This window comes from Pteropus vampyrus, unplaced genomic scaffold (genome assembly GCF_000151845.1).
Source record: "Pteropus vampyrus isolate Shadow unplaced genomic scaffold, Pvam_2.0 Scaffold146, whole genome shotgun sequence".
Classification (NCBI taxonomy): Eukaryota; Metazoa; Chordata; class Mammalia; order Chiroptera; family Pteropodidae; genus Pteropus; species Pteropus vampyrus.
Genome location: NW_011888927.1, coordinates 4173901 through 4185349, shown reverse-complemented (window position 1 = coordinate 4185349; position 11449 = coordinate 4173901). Strand labels below are relative to the sequence as shown.

At 29.8% G+C, this 11449-nt stretch overlaps 1 protein-coding gene and 1 pseudogene across 2 annotated transcripts in view; both read right to left on the bottom strand.

Annotated features, from left to right (window-relative positions):
* Nucleotides 1-2078: 2078 nt before the first annotated feature.
* Nucleotides 2079-2187, bottom strand: LOC111745093 (annotated as a pseudogene).
* A 7567-nt stretch (nt 2188-9754) lies between these two features.
* The window catches only part of BOLL (boule homolog, RNA binding protein), a 50051-nt gene continuing 48356 nt past the window's right edge, over nt 9755-11449 (bottom strand). For both annotated transcript variants that reach the window (XM_011369216.2, XM_011369217.1), the window contains one exon: nt 9755-11433. In XM_011369216.2, the coding sequence (XP_011367518.1) occupies nt 11410-11433 (24 nt within the window). In that variant the 3' untranslated portion in view covers nt 9755-11409. The remainder of the gene's footprint in view (nt 11434-11449) is intronic.

The following is an 11449-nucleotide window of genomic DNA, read 5'->3' as shown; positions in this document are numbered from 1 at the left end:
CTTAATTGAAATACATCAATGAGTGTTTCAAGATGAAGAATTAGTTCTTGAAACTAGATTATGAAACAGATATTCTTTTGCTTTCAAGAGTTTCCTTTATTATCTGCTTGTATGTGCTTGTGTAAATTAAAAAAAATAATAATTGTATAGTCTCTATTTTTCTTTTTCCTTTTGTTTCTTATTTTTAGAATGCAGTTCCAAATTCTCGACTCCAACAATTCCCCTCTAAGTGAAAGTATGTTATCATAACTTCATGAACCTAAGTATTTTGAAATAACATTTTACTAATTGGTACTTAAAATACACATCTCTATACATGAAAACATATCAATATTCAAAAGTTTTATTTCAATTAACTATTATAGTAACAAGGCCAGATAATTTTATTGGAGGTTACAAACACTGAAACTTTTTCATTTCATATATACAGTTTTAATACAAATGAACTTTTTAAAAGACATCTAGTTGCTAACAATTTAAGTTCTATGAATTTATTAAACATATATTATTCTTATGACATCTGTTTTAACAAGCCTGCAGAAATCAGATTAAATGCCTCTGACTCGAGTTTTACTAAAGCAAATACCACCCTGTTAGCTAAAATGCCACATATTGGATAATTCCTGATAAATTATAATCTCATATATGACAGTCAAAACATTCTAACTTCCCCACATTAGAAACTTTATGATGAATTGCATAAAGACTATTCTGTCTTAGTTTATTACATTTTTTTTAAATGAAATGTAGCTATTATCTTGAGCATGGGCTACACCTTGAAAAAGTGTGATAAAACATATGTTTATATAGAACTTTTAGCCATCACCTAAATTGTATTTTTAAAAATTTCTTAAAAAGTAAGTTCTTGCTAACTTGGAAGGCCAAGAACACTTCCATCTTTATTTTGTGTTTTAAATGATTTCTTCAGAACTGTTTAAATTCAAGCTACACAGTTCCATAGTTAGCAAGGCATGATAGGCGCTTTTTCAGTATTCTTTGCATGGTAGATGATGATGTTGATAGAATCAGACTAATGCATTATAAATAATATATGACATTTACTGGACTGCCTTCAAAAATCACTAAAGGAATTTATTAAGGCTTTCATAAAGCAAAGAATTTTCAGTCCTGGTAAACTGAAATTACTGCATTAACTTTATATTTCTGTACAACTTATTTTATAGAGACTTACATTTTTAGAAAGTAAAACTTTTTAGTCCTGAGTTTAGTTTCATTTATAACTCATTACTGGAATGTAATTAAATAAACCAAGTTATAATGTGTAAGAAGTCTATTTTGGTATTATAAAAAATCTTAACTAAAATAAAATTATTGAAAATATGTGCTGTTAATTGCATGAGAGCTGATGGTTAGATTTCACACCATTTTAAGATTTGGAAGGAGTATTTTTTGCTAAGTATAAAGGAAATATTTTTAACATTATGACATTGACAGGTAAAAAATGGTTAGTTAATAATCTTCAAAGCAGAATTTTAAAAAATTAAAATGTCAACATAAAAATCAGCTTCTAAAAAAGTAGTTAATTCATAGCAAATTTTAAATAAAACATTTTTGGATGTAACTGATGTTATAAAATTAGTTTTCTAGCCTAGGAAGATTATATGGCACTTCTTCCTTTTTCCATAATCCATGGAGACCATCATCTCAAAGTGTAGTTATCAGTTATGGGGCACAAAAACCAGTAGAAATGTATAACTGTGTGTAGGTAGGTGTGTGTATTAGTTAGTTGATCTGCTTGCTGGTAGACACAAAGGAAAAATGGTGAAAATTTACTGCTTAACATTGAGAGTAGTGAGAAAGGGACTAAGTTCAAAAGAGTTATCAAAACCCATCATTGATAAGTTTGTAGAGGTAGATGTTTTAAATGTTCAATATACGAAGGTAGGTACTTCTGAGCTCAGGAGTTTTAAATATTCTCTGTAATACACATAGCTAGGGCATAGGCATACAAATCTATCTGATAAACATAGGATTGTTGCTGAGTTTTATTTTCATTTCCCCTTTGGCACAGACATTAGGACATTAAATGTGTTGTTTTATTATTTTGTTTTTTTTAAAGCCTATAGCACCTGGTATTCCTAGGTGGTCTTCCATCCAAGTACTAAGCAGGCCTGACCCTGCTTAGCTTCTGAGATCAGGAGTGTTTAGGGTGGCATGGCCATAGACTTTAGATGTGTTATTTTAATTGACAGCTATTCTTACAAGTAGCTGGATATAGCCTGAATAATCCTAAGGTTAACTTTACTAGTCAGTATTTGGGTGTAAAGATGAGTTAGGAAAAATTTACATGTATTAGTATCTTTTTTTAATAGTTTGCACAATAGGTCAGGTACTAATGAGGTATTTAAGAAGTTTCTTTTATGTGTTGCTAAAAACGTTACATAAGTGGGTATTGTGTAGCTTTCTTTGGTACCAAAGACATGTTAAAAACAAAGATCTAAATACTATTTGCAGGAAATATACTGAAAATATTAAATCATCTCAAATTGTTAATCTATAGTATAAAATGATTATCTGTTAGATGTTTTCTTCCAGAACACCAAAGAAAAAAGGTATGTTTTTTAGGCAATACTTTTTATATGAATTAAACATTTCTTTTAGATAATATCATTGGTTGTTTCAGAACTTTATGAGACAAGGAATGAGGGTTTCATTTCCATACCTTTGTTCATTTTTATATTATGATGTAGTAAAAAGGACATGGATAATTAAAAGTTAAAACACTGATCTTTTGCAGTTATTAAAGCTGTTTTTGCTATTATGGATATGTATATTATCTATAAAAATAAGCAAAATATCATATATTAAGCAATAAATAGCAATTTTTTTTGATACATTAATAAGTTTTCATACCACCTCCATTTTTCTGTAGTTTAGGTCTGGAGAGAAAAATGAAGTAATATAATCTTTATAGAATGGAATGCACTGTGGAAGTATGTCATTACATTTGGTAAAGAGCACAACTGCCTAAAATAAATTAGTTAAGAAAAACACTTCAAATGTAAACCTTTTTTTGAAACAAAATGCAATTACTCTTGGACTCTAGAAATTTACAAAAGTTTTAGAATGAAAATCCCTTAGTGTATACTGAATAAACCTGAATAATAAATATCAGATTAAAATGTATACTGAAAACACTAGACAAGTGGAGTATTAGATTGTTTCATGGTATTTTTGAGTAGGACTCTAATTGTAGAACACTGGATTTAATACACAGAATGTTACTTTCAAAATAAATGTAGCAAAATAAAATATTCTTAATAGATAGAGTGGCCTTGGGATGTGCCAGAATATTCTTTAATATAACTATGCTATTACAGTTTATTCTTCAATCTAAATATTTAGCCCAGAAACTTTCTGGAGATATACCTAAAAATATATATACATCGATGGATAGTTTATTATCCTTTATGAGACTAGATAAAAAATTAAATTATAATTGGGTTATCATCTTCTTAATTATAAGGTTTTAATGTATAATTCTTATTTTTTACCAGGAGAAATACAAACCAGTTTTAGGTCTTGGAATGAACATGAAATTAAAATGGTGAAAGAAATAAGACTCTTAGTATTGCACAATCAAATTTCAATAATGTTAGAATAAATTTCTATGTAGTTAATTTAAATACTGCTTATTTACATAACTTTTTACTGTTTTATTATTAATCCAATCTTCTATAAAAGGAATAGAGTATTTTTACAGAAGTAAGTTGGGATATATATTAAACAGGCAGCATTTAAAGAAAAGTTGGCATGGCCATTTTTTAATTTTAAAAAGTTCTACTTAATGTGGCATTTTTTAAATTATACAAATTTTTTCAATTCTGTAAGGGCAAACGATCATAACTTCTTTGTATTAAAAGGTGAAATATAATGTTATGTGTAAGTTTTATTCAAAGTTAATGTTTTGAAATCCCAGAAGTCTCACAAACTAAGACCTGAATGAAAGATAAAAAGGACTATTGACAATGTCACTGTGTTAAAGGAAGAAATATATGTTGAATCTGACATGATACATAAAGTGAATGCTTATACTTGCTAAGATAGTATAAGAACCCTTTACTTCTGTATGAGTGACAAAAGGGCCAGAAATAGATATGGAGATAACTTTAAATATATTTAAGAATAGTGTCAATTTTATCCATAGTAACTGGTATAAAATAAATGGTCATATATTATATATACAATATATTTATCTGTATTAACGTATGACAAATTTTCTAATGTAAACCTAGAGTTTGAAATGTTTTTTGAAAACATTTAATATAAGTAAAATATATATAAACTTAAATACTGCAAAACCAAAATAAAGCTAGAGTTTTCTACATATTATCTTTTTATCAAGATAGTGTTTTATGAATTTTCCATATTACACTAAATGGCCTGTTGCTATGTATATATTCTGTATGTGCCATGGCTATGTCTATGAATATGAAACATCTGGAACAAAAGTGAAAAATTCAGTCACCAAAAATGTTTTAAATAGTTTTACATGACATTATTATGTTGATAAGATAGTCAGATGATGACCAAATTTTTCAAACTTTATCAAGATATTTGTTTTTTTATAGATAAAACCTTTATTCTATTTGTTCCAGATTACAAGTCTATGTTACTTAAGTGTGTGTGAATAAAGGAAACCATGATTTTACGCTGCACCTCCAATATTCTGGCTTCTAAGATTTCTTTAATTCCCTTAATAAAGCAAAAACATTTAACCTTAAGCACATCTAAAATCCCCATATTTGTTACCAGACCACAGATGGGGCTAGTTATTTTCCATTATTGGATAAAATAGTTATCCAAGACTTTATGTAACAGAATCAATAGAGGAAGGTGGAGTAAGAATTGAGTCCTCTGCTCTGAAATATTTTTCTAGGATTAAAGTGTGGACTTTGAGAATATCGAGGTTTCAAACCTATAGATGAAGGTTTGAAAAGCTCACAGAATGTAACCCTGGGTCCTATTAAGAGATTTCAAGAAAATTGGGGTTTTAATGCATTTTTAATGGCTCCTATTTTAAAATCACTTAAGAGAAAGATTTTAAGAATAATATTAACCGGGCCTGGATTTTGAGGAGACAAGGTGTGTTTTAGGAAATTCCCATTAGAAAGAGTAGGTTACCTTATAACCAGTGGCTAGACGGGAATCCTAAAGCTATAAAAAGACTCACTAAAAAGGATCCAAGAATAGCCCTATCTAATGGTATTTCTAAATTATTGGGTTGTATTTCCTTTGTGCCATCCTTGAACTTCGGTAAAAATTTGTTAAAAAGAAGATTTATGTACTCAGTGATATACAAAATATATGAGGAAGTAAAAATCCAGAAAGAATCAGGGAAATAATAATAATAATAATAATAATAATAATAATAATAAATAATAGTAATATTTTACCCTACTGTTAAGTAAAACATTCAATGAACAGACTCTGTGTTCCAACAAGTGATTTTTATTTGATCCACTGCTGAACATAATAGCTTCTGGACATACTGCTTTGCTCAAGACACTTAAATAGGAAAACTTCAGCTAAGGCATCTATAATGACTAAATGCCTATGTCAGAGCATCAGTATTTAGCTAAATTCTTTTGCCTAAAAATCTCATCATTTGCTCTGCCTACTTTAAATGATTTGAGTTTGAATGTTGTGATTCAAGAAAAATATAAGCATCAAGGAGCCTGGGTTTATTTCATAAAGCTGAACAGAACTGTGGAAGTAGCATGTAGGCCAAATCAAATGCCTAGCCTGAATCTGACAATAGAAACTTAATACCAAGTGTTCTAGTAATTCTTCTAAAAACTAGCAGCCTACATATAATTAAGGAAAATGAACTAAAGCTTCTAAGATGTAAAGCAAAATTTCTCTAATGAGGCATATTTAATAATATATCATTGTACTTTCCATAATTTGGACACTTATGCTACTCTATTGATCTACCAACACTCTGAGCATGTCTACTAACAATGAAATGATTTGCCAGTAATAGAATAGGTAACTATCAGGAATAAGTCATAAAAATGGGTAATTTTTTTATGGCATATCAGACTTAGATGTTTCTAGGGTTAAAAATGGTTTAAATAGTGCAATTACATAAAGAGTTTATTCACATCACTTCAGGATACTTTGTGAAGTTACAAAAATAGTCTTCTAACCAGAAAAGAAACATATATGAAGTACTGTAAAATAAAGGTAATTATCAAAATCAGTGCTGTGAGAAAATTCCTTCCAATGACATCAGGCTATGTTTAACATTAGGCACTGTTGCAATTACTGAGCTGAGGAGACTTCAGTAGGCAATTATGTTGATGATCCATTTATCATAAAACCACACACATTTTATCAGTATAAAAAGTGGCATGAATTTGGTACTTGCCATTAGGATGTAAAAGAGAAAATTAAATTATAGGTACTCTTTCCCATAATAGCAAACACTACATGGAGGGCTTATACAAAGACTGATAAATGCCTATATTACAGTTATTAGCAAGAATGGAAAGGAAGAAGAAAAGCAACCAAAGGTTCATTTGTTTTTGTTGGTGGACTTTATATTTTCAAAAACATGGAAATATGCCATGTTCACAAAATATCAAGGGTACCGCCTATAGATATCTTTTGCTACCAGAGGGATTAACAGTTTTCTGAGAAAATTTAGAACGCCTTTCTTCACACCTTGTCTTCCTTCTTATATTTCCCAGAATGCTGAATTATGCATTTTTAAATAAATTTTTTGATTACCAATCTAAAAAACTTAATTCTAAGATAATTCTATTCCCACTATTTTGGTTAGGAAACTGTTCATATTCAGGTTACTTGATTCAAGCATGATTAAACAGATTCATGTTTATCACAATTTATTTTAGAATTGAAATATTTTCTAATCCAGAGTCCTAGATGCTTAAGGGATTAGATTAGACATTTTATTTGTGTCTAAGGTTTAATTTGTATAAGATTTAATTTTACCAATCCAAATATCCTTAAGCCCTATCATTTTTAGTCAAAAAAAGTTATCTGAATTGGGTGAATAAGGAAAGACTCAGGGTCTCTAAAAATCTGGAGACATTCTATCCAAAATAGAAAATAGAGGACTTCAGAAGCTAATGATAGTCAGATGGAGGGAAGTCTTTCTCATTGTCAGCACACTCAGTTGTTTTGGATTTTTAAAAATTGATTCAAATAACAAGGATATGGTACTTGGAAAACAAGTTGGAAAGAAGATATACAGGTGAACAGATGGGGGATTCTTTCCAGACTGAAAGGAAAACTGATAGGCTTAGGGAATTCATGGAATAGGAAGAATATAGTTTGAGTTTTAGCTTGAAATTTTCCAAAGGGAAACTTTTTAAACACTGAAACCTATCAAAGACAAAAATATAGAGAGCATGACACAAAGCATCTCAATAGTAAGTAATGAGAGGAAAATAAACGCTAAAAAATGTTGAGATGTTTACTTTGAAGATTTTATACTTCAGAGCCGAAACTTTACTTTATTTATAAAAGAAAATAACACCGCAAAAAACTATCATCTCTTCACAAGCATTATTTTCCCCAAGAAAGAAAACTCTCAGAGATGTATTTTATCTCCCCTATTCCATGAAAGAGGAAATGAAAAGTAAGAATCTAATTAACAGGCTTTTTTATTAGAAATTCTCTCTTTAGGCCTTAGGGCATACTGGAATCTTGCAGGTACATCCCAAAGAAGTGTGAGGTTCTAGGCTCCCCTGCCCCCTAAATTTTCTCCAATGAGGAACAAAAACCACTAAGTAAAATGGCTAACATAAGGAGGAAAAGACAGCCTGGGAAGCAGGAAAAGGCTTTCGTCCCTAAGTATAGAAAAGCAGCTTCTCGCACCTCCTATTTTCCAAAGAAAAGAAGTACACCAACATGTTTATAACTCATATCACCTTTAGAGAAATATTAAGTGACAATTACTCATGAGTCCACACCTTGGTAGAAATGCAAAAATGAGGTTAATATAATAGCCGCACTAGGAAAATCATATACCAAAATATTAGTAAATAACTAAGTATTGGCTTTTTTTTTTTTAACTAAGAAATACATGTCGAATAAGGAAAATTGACAAATCAGTAGATGGAAATTTTTTTAATTACATGTTTTAATAATAAGTCATGTCAATATAATATCACCACTCACTAGCCTAAATAAAATGTCTTAATGACTATTTGGCTTGTTACTGTCTATCTTCACTTCAATACAATCAGGCTTGACATTATATTAGTTGATGCCGTTTTACGCAGCATGCCTAAAAAGAATGATAAAGCAGGAAATCCTTAATCTGTTAGTTCACTAGTTTGAAATTTATGCCTGCTATTTTATATTTGTGGATCTTGATAGGTCAGAAAGTAGATAACATCAACATTACTATGACACTAGTATACAGAAAACTGAAGATGGATTATGTCACATGGAAAGGAGAAATAAAATAATGACAGTGTGAAATAAAACAAGTGATCTTGAATGGCACTTGATTTCTGAGAGGACCCAGGAGAATGTAGAAAATATTAGCAAATTTATGCAATACATAAAAGTGAAGAGACAAAAACACATATAGCAGATCCAACAAACAGCAATAAGCAGAGCTGCTCATCAGAAAGTGATACTCAACATGGAAGGACAGAAGTTGATAGAATATTTTTAGGAATTTATGCACAGGAATGAAAACACTGAAGAGAGTTGAAAGAAACAGTACTAATTATGAATATTATATTCAACCTTGGTTAAATTTTGCCCTTTTCCTCTTTTAAGTCAGTAGAGATTTCAGAATAAATTTTAGTCAAAGTATAAGGCTAGGGGCCAGCAATTTACTATTATAACAATAGGGCATGTTGAAGCATGATATCAAAGTTGGATAGGATGCCCTCCTAAAGTCTTTTCTAGTCCTTTGATTTTATATTTTAATACTATTCAAGCATTATCTCTGGGAAAGATACAAAGAATTTTTGTGTATGTGACCCCAATTCATTATTTTATAGTTAAACATAGCATAAATCCAGGAAACACATTCCTATATAAGGGAGTTATATATAAATTTATTTGAAAATATTGTACTGCCATTATTGGCAGGAATTTATAAAGCAATGTTATAAACTAAATCACACCTTTTTTTTCTAATCCATCTTTCTGAAATCAGCTGACAGGAAGTTAAAGTCTTAATTTTCCAAGATCCTTTATCTTTTGATATTCTATCATCTTTCTGTCTCTCAGATTTTGGGAAAACAGGTTGTAAAATTATTAGCTTGTGATTTTTGTACATGTACTAATATTTGAATTCACTCTGACACAGAGTGAATTTCAGACGTCTTTGGATTGGCCTTTCAAAGTGGGTACTAAGTAAAAACTTATTTTCCAAATATATCTATAGAAGATTTACAAAAAAACAAAAGAGGCTTTGCTTATGTAAGGAGAATTTTCATCCTTCCAATCTGTCAGTTTTTAGAAGTAACACGTTTGGGTTATCAAGCTGTGCCATGAAGAAGGTTGATGATATTCTCCATATATTCAGGTTGATGATAATTCCAGTTTGATTAGCTTCTCAAAGTAAAACTAAATTCTAAGAAAGTGTATATGTATGAATAATATATATGTGTGTATATATATACATAATGTGTATGTGTATGTATATAATTTATATATGTATATATATTATACATGCATATGCATATAATCTGTATAGCTCTATGGAAGAAACACATTTGGGTATCAATTATTATCAGAGTTCCTTATCTAATAATACATCATCAATTCTTATTAAAGGTTCAGGATTTGTTTAGCATCATGTTTAACATTTTGAAAAGCAAAACATTAACTTTTTTTGTTCTCAGGATAGAGCTATTAAAAGAAGATCTCTGACATCAGTGGTTAATAATTTTTACTTATAAAACAAAACCTTTTGAAATTTCATTGTAGAATTTACTAGTCTATTTACACTTTTAAAAACCTAGAATACTTAATGTACATGGGATCCTTGTATGCTAGTATGTGTTCATATGGCCTACTGGTCTCATGAAACTGGCAATTTGACTGGCAAACATATTCATTGTGGTTTTAAAAGACACACCCTATTTGACTCACCAGGAAAAACTTTGGGGTCTATGTCCTTTTATTTCTGCTGCAGCTGAGCATGAAAGACATTTGAGGATGGAATAGGAGATTGAGAGACAGATTTATCAGGGTAATACCAGTATTTATGGTTTTCTCCTTCTCTTCTAAAATTAGGAAGTCAGTGAAAGGACTGCAAATGAGTATAAGAAGGATTTTTTATACTACTACAGAAATTTTAGTGATAACACTTATGATTTGTTCTGTAACTTTTAAATAATGGCTTTTCCTCACTATTTTCCAATTTTATAATAAGACTTGGTTTTAGAATCAGAATGTAAAGTTTTCCTGTCGTGAAAGAAATAGTTTGGCTTTTTATGAAAGCAATTGTCCTTTTAAAAATTAATAACATATATAATTGAATATATTGGTAACATATAAAAAGAAAAAGTCAAAAGATTAAGGCATTCAAAGGATACTAAAATACAGTGGAATATCAGTCAATATTATGGGATCATGTCAGAGGTGAGCCCTTTTATCAAAACAATTGTATTAGGTGATCCATATTATACAAAATTTGGTACCAAATGGCTTATGTTATAGGAAGGCTGCACCATTATCTCAAATATTAGAGAAGAATTTTAATATTAGCCATAATAATCACATGAAAAGGCAAAAATACCTATCATGTTGATCATGCTGGTATTTCTAATTGGAAAATGTTATAAAAAAGAAGTATAAATACTACTTAAATTTTGAAAACCATGGCAGAAGCAAAATTAAATGAAGAGTAGCAGTAACAAATAAACAATTAGACAAAAACATGTTAAATGACAAAGTAGCAAAGTAGAACTTAATCATTAAGATTAAATATAAAAGGCATGAAAGTATTAAAAATTCTGCTATTATTAGAAATGACTCTTATCCTAAATATTAAAATATATAGCAAAGAATATGAAATATAACTTCTAAAAGGTTGAGAAGAAAAGAAATAACACAAAGCAGAGAAAATGAAAGACACCTCACTATTCTCATTGTGGTTATTATTTATGGAATAGATAAAACATGTAGAAAATGTCACTACAGTTAGAGTAACACATTAAAAAAACCAACAAGCCACATCTACCTAAATAATTTTGTAAAACAGGTGAAAAAGCAAATTTCATCAAATTTAGACAGTTTATAGTGGGATAAATAAGTATGGCGAGGTATTAACTAACCCTAAGTTTCACAATGGGCAGCTTCTACCCGGTTCGTTGAAGTTGGATCTTGGCCACACAAGGATCATTGGACAAGAAATCAGTTGAGCTGGACTAGAGCTGCCCAATTGTCTTAATAATGAATGCTCCACACTGTCTGTTAAATAAAGAGA